At 44.6% G+C, this 15,683-nt stretch overlaps 1 protein-coding gene across 1 annotated transcript in view; it reads right to left on the reverse strand.

The window, feature by feature from the left end:
- Window positions 1–15,683, reverse strand: part of LOC308081788 (low-density lipoprotein receptor-related protein 1-like) — a 285,687-nt gene that overhangs the window by 128,153 nt on the left and 141,851 nt on the right. Inside the window, exons 17-22 of the mRNA XM_080423412.1 lie at window positions 13,690–13,815; window positions 13,110–13,226; window positions 12,323–12,403; window positions 11,926–11,976; window positions 10,280–10,447; window positions 555–737 (exon numbers count right to left, since the gene is read on the reverse strand). Coding sequence (XP_080279538.1) covers window positions 555–737; window positions 10,280–10,447; window positions 11,926–11,976; window positions 12,323–12,403; window positions 13,110–13,226; window positions 13,690–13,815 — 726 coding nt within the window. The remainder of the gene's footprint in view (window positions 1–554; window positions 738–10,279; window positions 10,448–11,925; window positions 11,977–12,322; window positions 12,404–13,109; window positions 13,227–13,689; window positions 13,816–15,683) is intronic.

Genomic DNA, 15,683 nt, shown 5'->3' on the forward strand with positions numbered 1-15,683 from the left:
TTAATTATTATTGAAAATCGATAAATTGAATCGAGTAAATTATTAACAGCAATTAATGAGCTCTGAGCTTGTATAACCTGCTATTTTTGAATAGCCCAAAGAAATAAAAAAATGACACAGATTCTTTCCCGGTCTAAATGGGTTAATGCAGGGGTCTTCAACGTTTTCAGGCCAAGGACCCCCTAGCTGAGAGAGAGAGATGAAGCAGGGACCCCCTCTATATTGTATAAAATTGTATTTCAGATTCAACTTTTTTTGTTTACTTGGTCTGCTCTTTTTTCCCTCTACACCTATACCTCTTTGCCAAAAGAGGTATAGGTGCTGCTCACAACGCTGCGAGGCGTTGTGAGCTTGTAGATCGGCTATTTTTGGCTAAAGTTCTCGTCAGAAAAGGGATGCTAAGGTTCAAGTGGTTAAGGTAAAAAAAAAAATCATATCACACAAAGATTTGGCGGACCCCCTGTAGTAACTCTGAGGACCCCCTAGGGGTCCCGGACCCCCTGTTGAAGACCCCTGGGTTAATGAAACTAATTGAGTCTCCTCCTCCTCCTCACCGGAGTCCCTGCAGCCAAACTTGACGGCCGGGTCACACATGTGCGTGACGCCCTCGCAGTTCTTCTCGTCGCTCAGGTCCATGCAGTCCGTGTCTCCGTCGCAGCGCCAGCGCAGCGGGATGCACAGGCCGTCCATCCGACACTGGAACTCGTCCGTGTGACAACCGCCGGGCGGCCGGGTGGCTGAGAAATACACGCGCACACGCACACAGACACAGACACACACACACACACACACACACACACACACACACACACACACACACACACACACACACACACACACACACACACACACACACACACACACACACACACACACACTTTGTTAGACCAAGTCTCTCAATCTGCGACAGTGGTGGAAAAAGTGCTCAACTGTTTTACTTGCCTAATAATAAATTAGGTATTAATAAATGCCTAATAAGTTACCATATTGGACATATTATGTCCATTGTTGTGTCCTATATCGGGACCTATACTGTAGCACACGCCAAACGGTCAAACGGTGAACATTTTGATCATTTCTGTCATCACCTTCTCGTGGCCCCCCTGAGTTCAAGTCATTTGACAATTGTGGCCCCCCTGCCTTAATCTAATTCTAGTTGAATACCCCTGCTTTAGAGAAAGCCAAGCGTTAGCCAAGAGAAGGACACGTTGGACTCTGTGGAATCCAATTGAGTGAAATAATTCGTGGCGAACTGGGAACTCTAAATCCACGGTCGACGAAGCACAATGTGCTCCGTCGATCCAGTTGATTGTCGGAGGTAATAGCTGGAAAGTGTGAGCAAAACGTGCAAGATTGCACCTGCCTGCTTCACTCACTAAACACAATACATCTATCATCACATGGTGGCTAGCTACTGTAAAAAGCCAGACATTCATCTCTGACATGATGGCGAAATCGATGCAAATCAGTGAACCTCGACCTTCCACAGTGGGTGTTTGTTCACTGAGGGACGGATGAGCTTTTCACCATGACCTCCACGCCTCACTAGAGGTCATCCAACTGGTCCATCAGCAAGTAGGACAGACAGACAGACACCCAATGAAATGGTTTGGTCTTCAAAGGGTCAACGGCTGGCACAGGGGACGAACGAAAATAATGAAGTGAGAAGATGGAATGAAAGTAGAGAAATTGCAACGAGAGAGAGAACAGTGATGAGAATGTGCATTGGAGCGTTGCGGTGCTGATGTCACCGAGTTCCAGAAGGAAGGCAGAAATCTCTCACAGGGTTTGAACTCTGTACGACTCTGGTTCTCAAAGTGAGGGGGTCCCTGGGGATCCTTAAGGGGTCCCATGGAAGGGCTCCCCAGCTAAATGAGGAACTGTTTAATTTCACAAATTAGAATTTTAGAGAATGTACAAGAATGACTGTTCAGATCATAGGTTTAACCACTTAAAGCTCAATTAAAAAAAGCTAAAGAAAATATTTACAAGCTCACAACGCATCGCGATGTAGATCGGCTCGATCGGCCAATCGGCAGATCGGCTGAGAGTTTTTGAAATTCTTTTCACGTATTTTTGAAAGAAATGTTGAAAATCTTTTTTATGTGAAGTAGGCTATCTATAAATGCACGTCGTTCCCTCCATCTGTCCGTCCGTCCGTCCGTCCGTCCGTCCGTCCGTCCACTGCATATCCCGAGAAATGTCCGACCGATCAACTTCAAACTCTATTGTTATAAATCCATTATCTCTATCTTAAAGGGATATTTCACTTTAAAAAAAAGTTTGGGTCATTTTGTCGTCTACTGAGGCTTTTGGGAGCACCCCAGACAGTTTTTAAGTTGCTTGATTCAGTATTTAGATATTTTAGCAGACACTCCCCCTTCCTATACAAACCCATTGTAACTCCATGTTAACCATGTTAGATTCATTAAAAACACCCATTCTTGGTTCTGGTGACTCATACTGCCCTCCTAATACGTGAGGGGGACGTGTTTTTTCGATTACTTTTTTCATTTATTTATTTATTTTTTTAAATTGTATTGAATTTTTTTAAATTCCCCAAAACATTATTAAAAATAAATGAAGAAAGTAAAAAAAAGACAGTCTCCTCACATATTAGAAGGACAATATCAGTCACCAGAACCAAGGACGGGTGTTTCTGATGAATCTAACCTGGTTAAAATGGAGTTTGAAGTTACAATGGGTGTGTATAGGAAGGGGGTGTGTCTGATAAAATGAATATCAAATATCTAAATACTGAATCAAGCAACTTAAAAACGGTCCAGGGTGCTCCCAAAAGCTTGAGTAGATGATAAAATGACCCAAATGTATTAAGTCTATATTATTCCAGGCTTTAAACATGATTTGTACCATTTTAAATTTCACCAAATCTGGAAACTTTAGCATATATGATTTTAAAAACAAATGATTTGTGTGATCAAGGTATCCTGCTCCCTGTATCAACCTGCTCCTTTTTGTACAGTGCAAATCTTTCTCAAAGTGCTTTTAAAGGCATTTCTCCAGACCTCTGTAAGACATATGGGGTCAACAAGTGCATCGTACAGAGAGTGTAGTGATTTCTGATCCAATATGTCTGACTGTATTCCTATTGTTCTTCCCAGCAGTGGTGGAAAAAGTACTATTTTTTTTTTACTTAAATCAATACTGCAATGTAGAAATACTCTGTTACAAGTAAAAATCCGGAATTCAAAATTTACTTGTGTAAAAGTACAAAAGTATTGGTATAAAAATTTACTTAAAGTGCCAAAAGTAAAAGTACTCATTATACAGAATGTCCCAAGTTTTCAAATGTAAAAAATATTTTGAAAATCAGCAACAATGTATCGACAGAGACAGAGTCAGTGCTGATGTCATAGTTGACAGATTTCAAAGACTGGCTGACACATCAGGTCGTCCATGTCAAAGACTAGCCTCCAAGTATTCTGACAATGGGTACTGGTGATCTACAACGTGACAACGTGTTGTTGTGTCTCTTATATAAGACTTTTGAAGACAACCAATCCCAGCACATTCCAACGCTTAAGGCCTTTGCAGACAGGGTGCGAAAAAAACGGACAATATCATTTTTTAAATGAACACATGGTTCTCAATGACCTCATGCACACCGGCTCCGAATTTACCGTGCGGCGATGCGATGCGGCGATGAGTTTTTTTTCCAATCGAACCCAGTTCGCATGCGGTAAAAACTGATTGACTAATCGCACCCTGTCTGCAAAGGCCTTTACTGGGTTATGGGAACGATAACTTACCTTGCGTGTGTGAACCCGTATCTCACTGTTTCCACATCCCGGAAATACAGTAGCATGAATCATGAAATACGGTGCTGATCGGTCCAGCGGTTCACAAGATTAACCCCCGACAGACAGACAGACAGACAGACAGACAGACAGACAGACAGACAGACAGACAGACAGACAGACAGACAGACAGACAGACAGACAGACAGACAGACAGACAGACAGACAGACAGACAGACAAGACCTACATACACACACATTTCTAGACGGCTTGCCTCCCATGGAGCTGAATTTAACTAAAACTAGACCGATGCCTTTTGGGTACCGCCTTACTCTGGAAGGATGAAAATAGGGGAAATGCCCCAACCTGTTATGCAATTCCTGTTATACCCGTTGTAACCGTCTGTCTGTCTGTCTGTCTGTCTGTGTCCCTTTCGTGCCGATATGTGAAAGTCCTAGCAGTGCAGTGGTAAATGTCTGTGAGGTGCAAACTGACTGTGTAAAGTGGACTGACTAAGTAATCAGAATGGCAGATGTGGGGAATTGGACGGGTGTGGGGAATTTGCCAAATCAAGCTTTATAGAGTTGGGATTGGCGTTGCAATCAATTGGCTAATTTGGGCCTTTTTGTACAGTTGGACCGGCGGGTCTGGACAACCGCCTATCCGACCGACTCGATGCCGGGCACTGCACTCCCTCGGACCGCCTGCGACGCACGTGCCAAATTTGAAGTCGGTCGGTCGAACGGTTCTTGAGATACGTGGATTACAGACGTACAGAGATTCGGTGCATTTATTGTAAGACAAACGTATGTAGAAGAAGAACGCCTGTGCAAATTGGCATAGGCTTGCAAGGCAACGGTTTGTGTTGACCAGCCTCTATATAAGGTGTTGCAGGTGTTGATGAATTCAGATGTCAACAATCACAGAGATACAGATATACGAAGACACATAGAAAGAACTAGGTACTGTGAACTAGAGTTGATTAATTATGTGTTATGGGGGAAACCTCCCTTATTATTTACAATGAGACTCCCCTTCAAATTAATTTCGGTCAAGAAAGATGGAGAAATCATTGGGATTTCTGCAACACCATGACTTAAGCTCTAGGCTGCCACCATGCAGCGCAGACGTAGAAGATGTTGTTCGGATGGTTGATATAATGTTCAACAACAAGAAGAATGAATGGGAGACAGAGCTCCAGGCTCTTGTTGAGCAGAGGAACCAAGAAACTGGACAGCTTCACAAGCAGGTACAAGTGCTTCACAAGCAGTTACAAGAGGAACAGGCCATGCTGAAGACGGTCAATGATGAGCTAACAAATGAGAAGCTTCAAGGCAAACATTACAAAAAAATGATGAAACCGAGCAGAGGAGTAAAGGGTAAACAGATGAGTGTGACAGAAGTAGAGGTGAGCCACTTAACGGACAAGATCAAGGAACACCAGAGGCGCTCTGAGCAAGAGAAAGCCCAGCATCTCAAACAGCTGGCGTCGGAGAAGAACCAAAGGAAGAGCCTGGCAGAGCAGCTCACTAAGACCAAGTCCCAACTGCAGCATATGCAAGCTCAGCTGGAGAGAGCTCAGGACAACACATGTTGTCAGGAGGTGGAACTGAATCAACTCCGACCCCTTCGGAATCTCGTAGAGGGGAAGGGAGAACACCAGGACGGTACGGGTGCCAGAAGTCAACAGCAAAAGTTACACAATGAAATAGCCAGACTTAATGAACTGCTGCAAGCGAAGGAGAAAGCATTCCAGGCACTGGAGTGGCAGGATTACGGCGTAGGAACCCTGAAGCAGGAACTAGAGAAGACCCTGACACAGCTCCACAGCACACGTGCCTGTGAGGAGCGTCTCAAGGCCGACAACCACAGGATGGATCAGGAGTTGAAACAGAATCAAGGGGAGGTCAACAAGCTCATAGAGGAGCTCCTGTGGACCAAGGAGATTAACAGCAGAGAAGCGGAGGAAACGAGGAAGAAGATGCTCAACGACCTGCACCAGCGCGACCGCACCATTGCCACACTGACCTCCTCTAAAAAAGGCAGCGTGAAGCGACAGCTCCACGAAGAGGACGTTCATCTGCAGCTGGAGAACCTGACGATGGAAAACCAGCACCTGAACAATCTGCTCAAGAAGCTGGAGGCTCGATCGCCACCGACGAGGAGGGGCGATTACTCGCTGGCGTCGAGGGAGAGCCTGGTGTCGTCGCTGAGCAGCCTGGAGCACGAGAACACGCACCTGAGACGGGACCTGGCCGAGGTCCAGAACCTCCTGGAGATCTGCCAGGACAACTATGACAGCGCTCTGCTCAGCCAGGCGGCCAGGGCCACCGGGTGCCAACCGCAGCCTTCGCAGGACGGCGGCGACCATGTCAGACATTTCGAACGCCAGAAGGAGATGGAAGCGACTCTGCAGAACACAGCTTGCTACGTGGAGGAGGAGGAGGAGGAGGAGGAGGAGGAGGACAGGTCCAAATCCGAAGGTGCAGCCTCCTCTCCCTCCTCCTGCTCACGCTCCTCCAACACGAGGCTGGCCAGGGCTGTAGCTTTGCCTCCCGCCATGGTGATGCCTGCTGATTTATTACCTGAGGGCCAGGGCTCCAGGTCCGAGGAGGAGGAGGAGGCTTTGTACCCGTCGTCGGCCAGAGAAGACAACACCACACAGAACAACGGCCCTCCTCCGCCCGCCTCGCTGCCGGCCAGCATGGTCTCTCGCTTCTTGGACGAAGAGGACGTGTGCTCCGAGGAGCTGAAGCAGAGGCTGGACACCCACATCCAGATCATGAAGAGAGGACAACACGAGGAGAACGACTCACACCCAGATGATTCGGATCCAGAGAAGTCACAGAGGACAGTGAGGGAAGGACAAGACGAGGACAATGACCAGATACCTACAGCAGAGCAGGGCTCTTCCCCTGAACGCAACGCTCCATGATTGGATAAAGGCAGTCTTAGGATAGAATCTCTAGAATCTCTGTCAGATGTATAATAATAATACTAATACTAATAATACTAATAATATTGGTCCCCACTCTTTGGGGTGTTTTTTGTCACTGCATTTAGACATAATATGTGAAATTTGTCCTCTGCATTTACCCATCCTATAATCACTAGGGTCAGTGAGCAGCCATTGTGTGGCGGTCGGGGAGCAATTAAGGGTTAAAAGTCTTGCTCAGGGACACACATCAACACATTGCTGGCCTGGCCTGGAATCTAACCTGGGACAACCAGGGACTCAGGCACTAACCACTGACCGCCCCTATTACTGCATGCAGACAGTTCGTACAGTGGGTTTACAGGCATAATGGTTCTGCAACTCACTTTATATAAGAGAATAAGGGCTAAGGATGCTTAAAATATCGGTTGGCGTTGATGTAGGGGTTGGGGTGTTGAACATTTCGGCCCATGACGATTGATATGCCCAAGTTTGAAAGTGGTTAGATTCTCTCCACTGTTATTTTCCACCTACAGCAAAGACAGTTAGAATTATTAATCTATTAACAAAAGCAATCTTCTCTTGTGGGGGTCCTTTTCTCAGAATCTTTTCAAATGTGGGGTCCGTACCAATATGGGGGGTCCTTGACATGAAAATGTTTCAGAAACACTGCTGTAGGAGGTTCGCCCGCCCACATGCCCACCTGCCTGCCTGCCCTCTTCCGTCTAGCCATTAAGATGTCTAGACATCCATCTGTGCCACTGGGTGCACTCCGAAGGGCGAGCCAGCCCCTGGCCAAGCCCATTAGCTGCCACCACATGGGGCAGGGAATTACAGACTTTTACCCATAGTGTAGGTGGTAGGGGAAAAAGATACAATTCTTCCCAAAATCCCCAGCTCTCCATCCGTCACGTTTGAGTCCCTAGTTTTCTGTGTTGCTTTATTCTCGGTTGAGAGGAGCCTTGCACAATGGAGTTGGTTTCCGACCGGAAATTGCTGAAATTTAGGTACTTTTCTGTTTTAGAATTGACCAGTATACAAAGTAAATAATCCGCCACAAGACGTAAACTGGTAGCGTGTTGACAGATAGTGAGGCTATTTCCACCGTCTTAATTACATGGTGTGACATCTCCCCCATACTGTATGACCAAGCATGATGGGAACATGGTTTATTTAACCAATAATGACTCAGACACAGTGGGTTACCGTGCGGAACGGTTGCAGTTGTTAGGCAACAACACCAAGATACAACGTGGCCCCAGAGTCTACTACCTAAAAGGTCACTTACAGTTACAGTTGTCCCCGACCAGCTTCATTTAGTGGTTGTACCCGGACACAGACCTTTCAAATAAGAATCGGTTGTGAACACTTCATTGTACGATATTACTGTTACTTAGCTTACTAACATCAACATTTTGAGTGTGACATAACATTAGGAGTTTTATCATTAGTTGTGCAGTAAGTGTGCAAAAATCCAATGAAAACCAAGGAATAATTTCACTTTAGTCATAGGGCACAATCAACCACGCCTTATGGTCCTTATACAACCGGAGTAGCATTTATTTCATGTGAATAGTTTGCATGAATTCCAACAGTTTGTTAGGAGCACATCCACACAGAATGTGAACATTACACAGTGATAAAGCGACATAGTTTTTTTTTATATATATCTTTACAAAACAAACTAGGTTGATTTTTTCACCGCGAATAAAAGCATCAACCTGTATGATGAATGAGACAACTATATTATAGTATAAATTACGGCCCCCTAAAACTCAAAGAATCAGGCGATCGCATCACCGAAGACATCCATTGTTTACAACGGCCGTAGCCACACTGGAGGTGTCAAAGTGGGGCGTGTTCAAAACCCGTTGACACGCCCCTTCAGTTCTATTTTAGAGCATCGACGCGCAGCACAGACCGTCCAAAACGAGTTGGAGCAGCCAGCGCAGTAACTTCTTTTTATTTGAAACTTATACTGCCGTGTATGCGTGTTTTCACTTGTTTGATCGTTCTAGAAACACAAGTACATTTTGACATTTAATAGACATAATATAGCAGAGCAGACTCGCCTGTTCACATCACGTCAGTGATGCCTTCAGCGTCAGGGTCTTTAAAGAGATAGTTCACCCCCAAAATGACCTTTTTTTCACCCCAAAAAAATGCTTTTTTTCCTATCGATTAGTCACCCCATGGAGACTTGAATTCATGGATATGTTTGTGTTTTTGTCGCATAACTAAGACAATAATTTGATGACCGTCGGCGGTTCCGGTAGGAGACACAAAGAGTCTCCTTTGTATCTCCTACCGGAACCGCTGCCTACCGGTCCGCTGGTCATCGAATTATTGTCTTAGGAATGCGACAAAAACTAAACAATATCCATGAATTCAAGTGTCCATGGGGTGACTAATCCATAGAAAAAAAGCTATTTTGAACTATCCCTTTGAGCCCTATGCTGCGTTCACACTAAAACCTACAAAACGGCCGACATTAGGAGCGACGACGAGCGAGCAAATTAATATTTTATCGATATAAAACAAAATATCTCTGCTGTCGGGCAGAAACCAGCTAACTCCAAAATGTTCATTTTTCAGGAAATGACAAAAACAAAACAAAAAGTGTAGTTAGGAGGCTTTGTCCATCGTCGATAAGAACAGCTGAATGGACCTCCAAGCTCACAATGAGGTTGGAGGTCAAAAGGGGGTGGAGCCTGGAGTCGGCAAAACCAGCTAACTCCACCCTCCTTTTGGTGGAGTTAGCCGGTTTAGCAGAAAGTTTGAGGATCCAATGGAGTTAGCTGCTTTTGTCAGAAGCGCTTTTTAATACTTTTCATTGGTTCAATTTTTTTTTTACCAACACACAGTAAAGGGTGTTCAATAGCACTGATTTATGGGAAGAAAATGCAAAAGTGTCAAAATGGAGTTAGTTGGTTTCTGCCAGACAGCAACGATATAATAAAGGCTTTATATCATAGATAGACTGTATAAAAAGAGTGTACAGCGTCACGCCATTGGTTTCTACAGACCGTAAATGAAGCCGATTGTTCAGGAACGTGCAATCCGCCATCTTTAATACATACCATTGGGCACGCCGGAACTCAAACGCTATTGCTTGAGACCAGACATGTGACCAGGGAACCGGAAAACAATCCCCAAAGAATGCTATTGGTTGGGTAGCTTGTCAATCAAGAGCGGGGGCGGGGAATGAATGCTATTGGTTGTGTAGGTTGTCAATCAAATCATCCCGCCCCTCCTGGAGCATATAGCCTACTTTATCGTCAATTTTAAAATAAATGGGACCATAATTTAGCAAAACGCATATCATGATGATTGAAAGGAGACTTTAAACTAGCGACTGGAAGCATATAGTATTTATGACAATTTTTATTAAGGTAAGAAAATCTAATCTAAAGTTTGTCAAAAACCCATCCGCTTACAATGAGAGAATATTCTTTCTGACACCTGCAGGGGTAAAACAGCGCCATACATGCCATTCATATGAACTGTCTCTCTTCCGTATCGGCCTCATTGTAAATATGTCAGGCTGGCTCCTTGCTTTATACACACACGGCTTTACACACTCACCCTGGTTGGTGCAGTTGGCGTGGGTCTCGTCGCTGTAGTCGCCACAGTCGTTGTCCCCGTCGCACGTCCAGTAGTCCGGGATGCAGCGTCCGCTGTTGCACTTGAACTGAGCGCTGGAGCACGAGTGGCTGCAGCCCGCCTCGTCACTGTTGTCCCCACAGTCATTATCTGCAACACAGCCATGGTCAAACAACACACACACAGCGCCACCTTCTGGTCTACTTTTTTTTGTTGTTATGGTGAAAGAAATATGTTTTTTTGTTTTGTTTAACCCATTAAAACCGGGAACGGATCTGTGTAACCTTTGACCATTATTTTATACTTTGGCTATTCAAAAATAGCAGATCTACAAGAGTGCCGCGCTATGAGCTTGTAGATCTGCTATTTTTGAAAAATCTGGAACATTTGCGCAAATCTTTGAATATATATATATTTTAAAAGCATTTTTTACATTTTTAACACAAATCTTTGCTTCTGCGGGGGTCCCTGGAACAACATATTTTGAGATGGGGGTCCGCGGCCAAATACATATCATTTTGTAAAAAAGAAGTTTGTACATTTGTAGAATCCCCCAGAAGCAAAGATTTGAGTTACGAATGTTCGCTTTAAAAAAATATGTATTCAAAGATTTGAATTTTTTTTCATGATTCTTCAAAAAACATTCCAGATCTACAAGCTCATAGCGCTGCACTCGGTGCTGCGCTATGAGCTTGCATATCTGCTATTTTTGAATAGCCAAAGTTAAAGAGAGATATATAGTAACGGTTATAGTGGTAAAAAATGTAAAATGACAGATGCTTTCCCGATCTTAATGGGTTAACACATAATAGGTAAATACAGGAGAATACAAATATAAATCAAACAGAATGAGAGAGAGGGTAGAGAGTAATAAATAATAATGACAGAAATTGCATAGATCACACCATGCACCATGAGGGAATGCACCCAGCGCTGATACATTGAGCTTGGCAGCAGAGCATCCCAAAATACCCAAACTAAACTAAATATAAGTACTATATAATATATGTTCTGTAACTGTATGGTAGCTAATTTACTATTAATGTCATGATCAGCAGCATGTGAACTCTGTAGTCAAATAGATCTTTGCCATTGTATAATAATATAATCTATCTCATAATAATCTAACCCTATGAGTAGTATAAGGTCACCAAAACGTTAGCATGCTAAGCTAAAATGCTAATATGCTAATATGCTAATTGTGTTAGCATCCGCCATTTAGTTTTATGACGTCATAGTGCTGTTTTGGTGACCTTATATACTACTTTTATGAGTAGCCTACTCCAATTATCTGGCTGTGTGAGATATCGTACCCGCCAGAGAGAATATCAACTTTCCTGCTATAACGTACTTTGATCTGCTAGGATCAACTTTCCTGGTATAGTGTATCCGCTTATAGGATCCAACTGAGTTTGTAAAGTACGTGTCTATCTGTCTGAAGCAGGTGTGACATGAGTAGCTTTCCTTGCGGCCATGCGGCGCCGTTAGTGGCCAAGCAGCCCTACTACAGTATATACATAATATACTATATATACTGTATATTCTATAACTGTAACTGAGGCCTGTCCTAGCAGGCTGTATGAAGGCTAGCGTCATGGCTAACGGTGCATGTTGATCTATGCACTAACCGGTCGGGTTTGGACAATTCAACTCATCAGAGCCATCCGCACAATCCTTTTCTGAAAGACAGAACCAATGGGAAGACAGAGAGAGTGGGCCAACGGGCACAAACATGTAGAAGAAATAAAAAACAAATACAACTACAACACAACACAGATACAACAAAAGACATTCGAAAGAAAGACAGGCATCAATCAACACACAAACCTACACGCGCGTGCACGCACGCACACACACAAACCGAAAGGGGAAGCAGCAGCTACTAGGAGGTTGATGAACACACACATAAGAGCCCAAAGGAAGACGGTGTGTACAGTATAGTTATAGGTAGGTATCTAGCATTCATTCACAGGCACACACTGCAGAAGGAAAGGCAGAGAGAGAGCCTTGTAAGGAGATGCTAACCGTTGTCGCAGCGCCAGTTGATGTTGATGCAGCGTCCGTTGTTGCAGGTGAACTGTGTGAGGGGGAAGCAGGTGGGGTAGGCTGGGGAGAAAAACGCACGCACGCACGCACGCACGCACGCGCACACACACACACACACACACACACACACACACACACACACACACACACACACACACACACACACACACACACACACACACACACACACACACACACACACAGGTCTTTATGACATACATTTGCTGTGTATCATGAATGTTGTTGTTGGCAAAGACATGTAATTTTATTCTGCCTCTTTGGCTAGTTCACACTTGAAAAAGACACTTTGTCTCAATGTGTTTTTTACTGGTTAAAAAAAGGTTAAATAAAATAACATCACTATTATTTGATGGGTGCACATCACATATACTGTACATAGAACACACCGGTAGTAGTCATAGTGTTCATTTAAATCTGAAAGTGAATTAACCACCTTCAACCTGACCATTATGGGTGAAAATGTCCAACATTTTTCACTACTTAAAAATAAATAAATGAATTCAAAAACAGCCAAAATAGCAGATCTACAAGCTCACATCGTGGTCACATCATGACATAATGTGAGCTTGTACATTGGCAATCTTTGCTATTCATTCACATACAGTACTGTAAAGGGCTTAAGTGGTTTAATTTTTTTAACACTACAGCTTTTTACTGTGTAGGACAGCTTCCAATGTTAAGACAAGACAGAAGAATATGGAGATGAGAGGTTTTTCTGCCCCGACAGCAACATAATAAAACTAACCGCAGGAAGCCGGCTCGTCTGAGCGGTCGCCACAGTCATCGTCCAGGTCACACGTCCAGGAGATGGGGATGCAGCGGCCGCTGTCACAGGAGTACTGGTTGGGGGGGCAGGTACGCGCTGGAAAAACATACAACAATATCAGAGAGGAGAGGTCAGGAGGAAAATGTGCTTCTTTCAATTCATTTAAACCCCTAACGCGGACATATATTCAGGGGTCCCTGGACACAACATATTTTGATGAGGATCGGGGGCCAAAAACAAATATTTTTGGGTGGTCCTTGACATGAAAAGGTTTGAGCTTGTTATGAATGATCTTGTTATGCTTTCCCGGTATTAACCCACTTGAACCCTAGCGTTCCTATTCTGGGGGCGAAAACAGACGGCTACAACTCAGCATGTGAGCAGCACGGCTTTGGTGCGGAAAGTCACGCGGTTAAATATTGGGAGCTGATGGTATACGTAGGTGTGGCGCTCCACCTCAGCCATCCATCTCCCAGGGGTCTAGTAGCGCATTGTAACGGGTTTTAGACTTCCACGTTCTCGGCGGATACCGACAATAAGCCTGCACCAGAGAACGTACCTGAACAGGTGGTGTTGGACTCGTCCTCGTCGTTCCCACAGTCGTTGTCACCGTCACACAGCCAGCGCAGCGGGATGCAGCGGTTGTTCTGGCACTTGAACCTGTCCGTGGGACAGGTGTGCTGGTCTGGAGAGAGAGAGAGAGAGAGAGAGGAAGCGTTATGTGAAAGTTATGCTCGGCAGAGCTTTGTGGCCACATGGGGGATTCCCTCTTTCTTTGGTGTTTTGCCCAGGTGGCCGTTATGAGTAGTAAACAAATATGAATAAATGAATGCGCTGATGTAAATCTCTCCCCCTCTCTCTCTCTCCCTCTCTCTCTCTCTCTCTCTCTGGAAAGCAATGTATTAAATGGACTAGCTAGTGTAGTGAAAACCCAGAACTTAATAGCCCTTTTTTTCTCTTTTCTTTTAGCGGGTCGTGGGACGTGTGAGGGTCGTTGATCTAGTATAATATTTTTGTGGGCTGGGTGGGGCAGGCTGGGCATTCATAGCGGGGCTATGAATGCCCACCGCTATGAATGCCCAAAAAACCCTGACCCGTGCATCACTATTAGTATGTATACAGTATCAGCCAGATTATTCCAGCTGTTTTGAACAGTCTGCAACTGGAACCTGTCTGCAGTCAGACCACAGACAGACAGACAGACAGACAGACAGACAGACAGACAGACAGACAGACAGACAGACAGACAGACAGACAGACAGACAGACAGACAGACAGACAGACAGACAGACAGACAGACAGACAGACAGACAGACAGACAGACAGACAGACAGACAGACAGAAATACTGTAGACGGGAGAGTTTTTCCAGATCCTTCGACATTCCTGCACTCTCTCATGCACACACGTGCATGAGCTTGAGCACACGCACGCACACGCACACACACACACACACACACACACACACACACACACACACACACACACACACACACACACACACACACACACACACACACACACACACACACACACACACACACACGCACACGCACACACACACACACACACACACAAAGCAGCGCAGACAAACACGGCACTCGCTCAACACTCACTCTGACACACGCACACGCACACGCACACGCACACGCACACGCACACGCACACGCACACGCACACGCACACGCACACACACACACACACACACGCACACGCACACACGCAGCAGCGCAGACAAACACTCCACTCACTCGACACTCACTCTGCTCTTTCTCAGTTCCATTCTCACGTCACCAGGCTGTCAAACTAAAATGGCCGGAGGTGTTTTTTTTTACTCACAGTCGGGAGGTTAACCCATTTTGACCGGGAAAGAATATGTGTAATTTTTTATGATTTATTTGGCTATTCAAAAATAGCAGATCTACAAGCTCATAGCGCGGCACTCGGTGCCGCGCTATGAGCTTGTAGATCTTGAAAATCTGTGCAAATCTTTGAAGATATATATATTTTTAAAGCGAACATTTGTAACTCAAATCTTTACTTCTGGGGGATTCTACACATGTCTTCTAAATCCTGACGGTTTTCCTAACTTTTTCATGTCAAGGACCCCCAAAATCATATGCATTTGGCCGTGGACCCCCATCTCAAAACATGTTGAAGCAAAGATTTGAGTTACAAATGTTCCCTTTAAAAAAAAAGAGAAAATATTTTTCAAAAATAGCAGATCTACAAGCAACGATTTGAGTTAAATATTTTCGCTTTAAAAATATATATATTCATAGATTTGCACACATTTTTACGATAACAAAACAAAAAGCAGATCTACAAGCTCGTAGCGCGGCACTCGGTGCCGCGCTACGAGCTTGTATATCTGCTATTTTTGAATAGCCAAAGAAATGTTAAAATGACAGAGATGCGTTCCCGGTCTTAAGGGGTTAAATGAGGTGTGTGTGAGTGTGTTGTTGTTGTTGTAGGGCATGTTGTGCAGGGTTGGATTTGCTCTGCTTTTGATATCCCTCTCTGGTCATTCATTTTTAGGGCCAGTGGGGATATA

The sequence above is a fragment of the Gymnoscopelus braueri genome (genome assembly GCF_963280865.1).
Source record: "Gymnoscopelus braueri genome assembly, chromosome: 3".
Taxonomy (NCBI): domain Eukaryota; kingdom Metazoa; phylum Chordata; class Actinopteri; order Myctophiformes; family Myctophidae; genus Gymnoscopelus; species Gymnoscopelus braueri.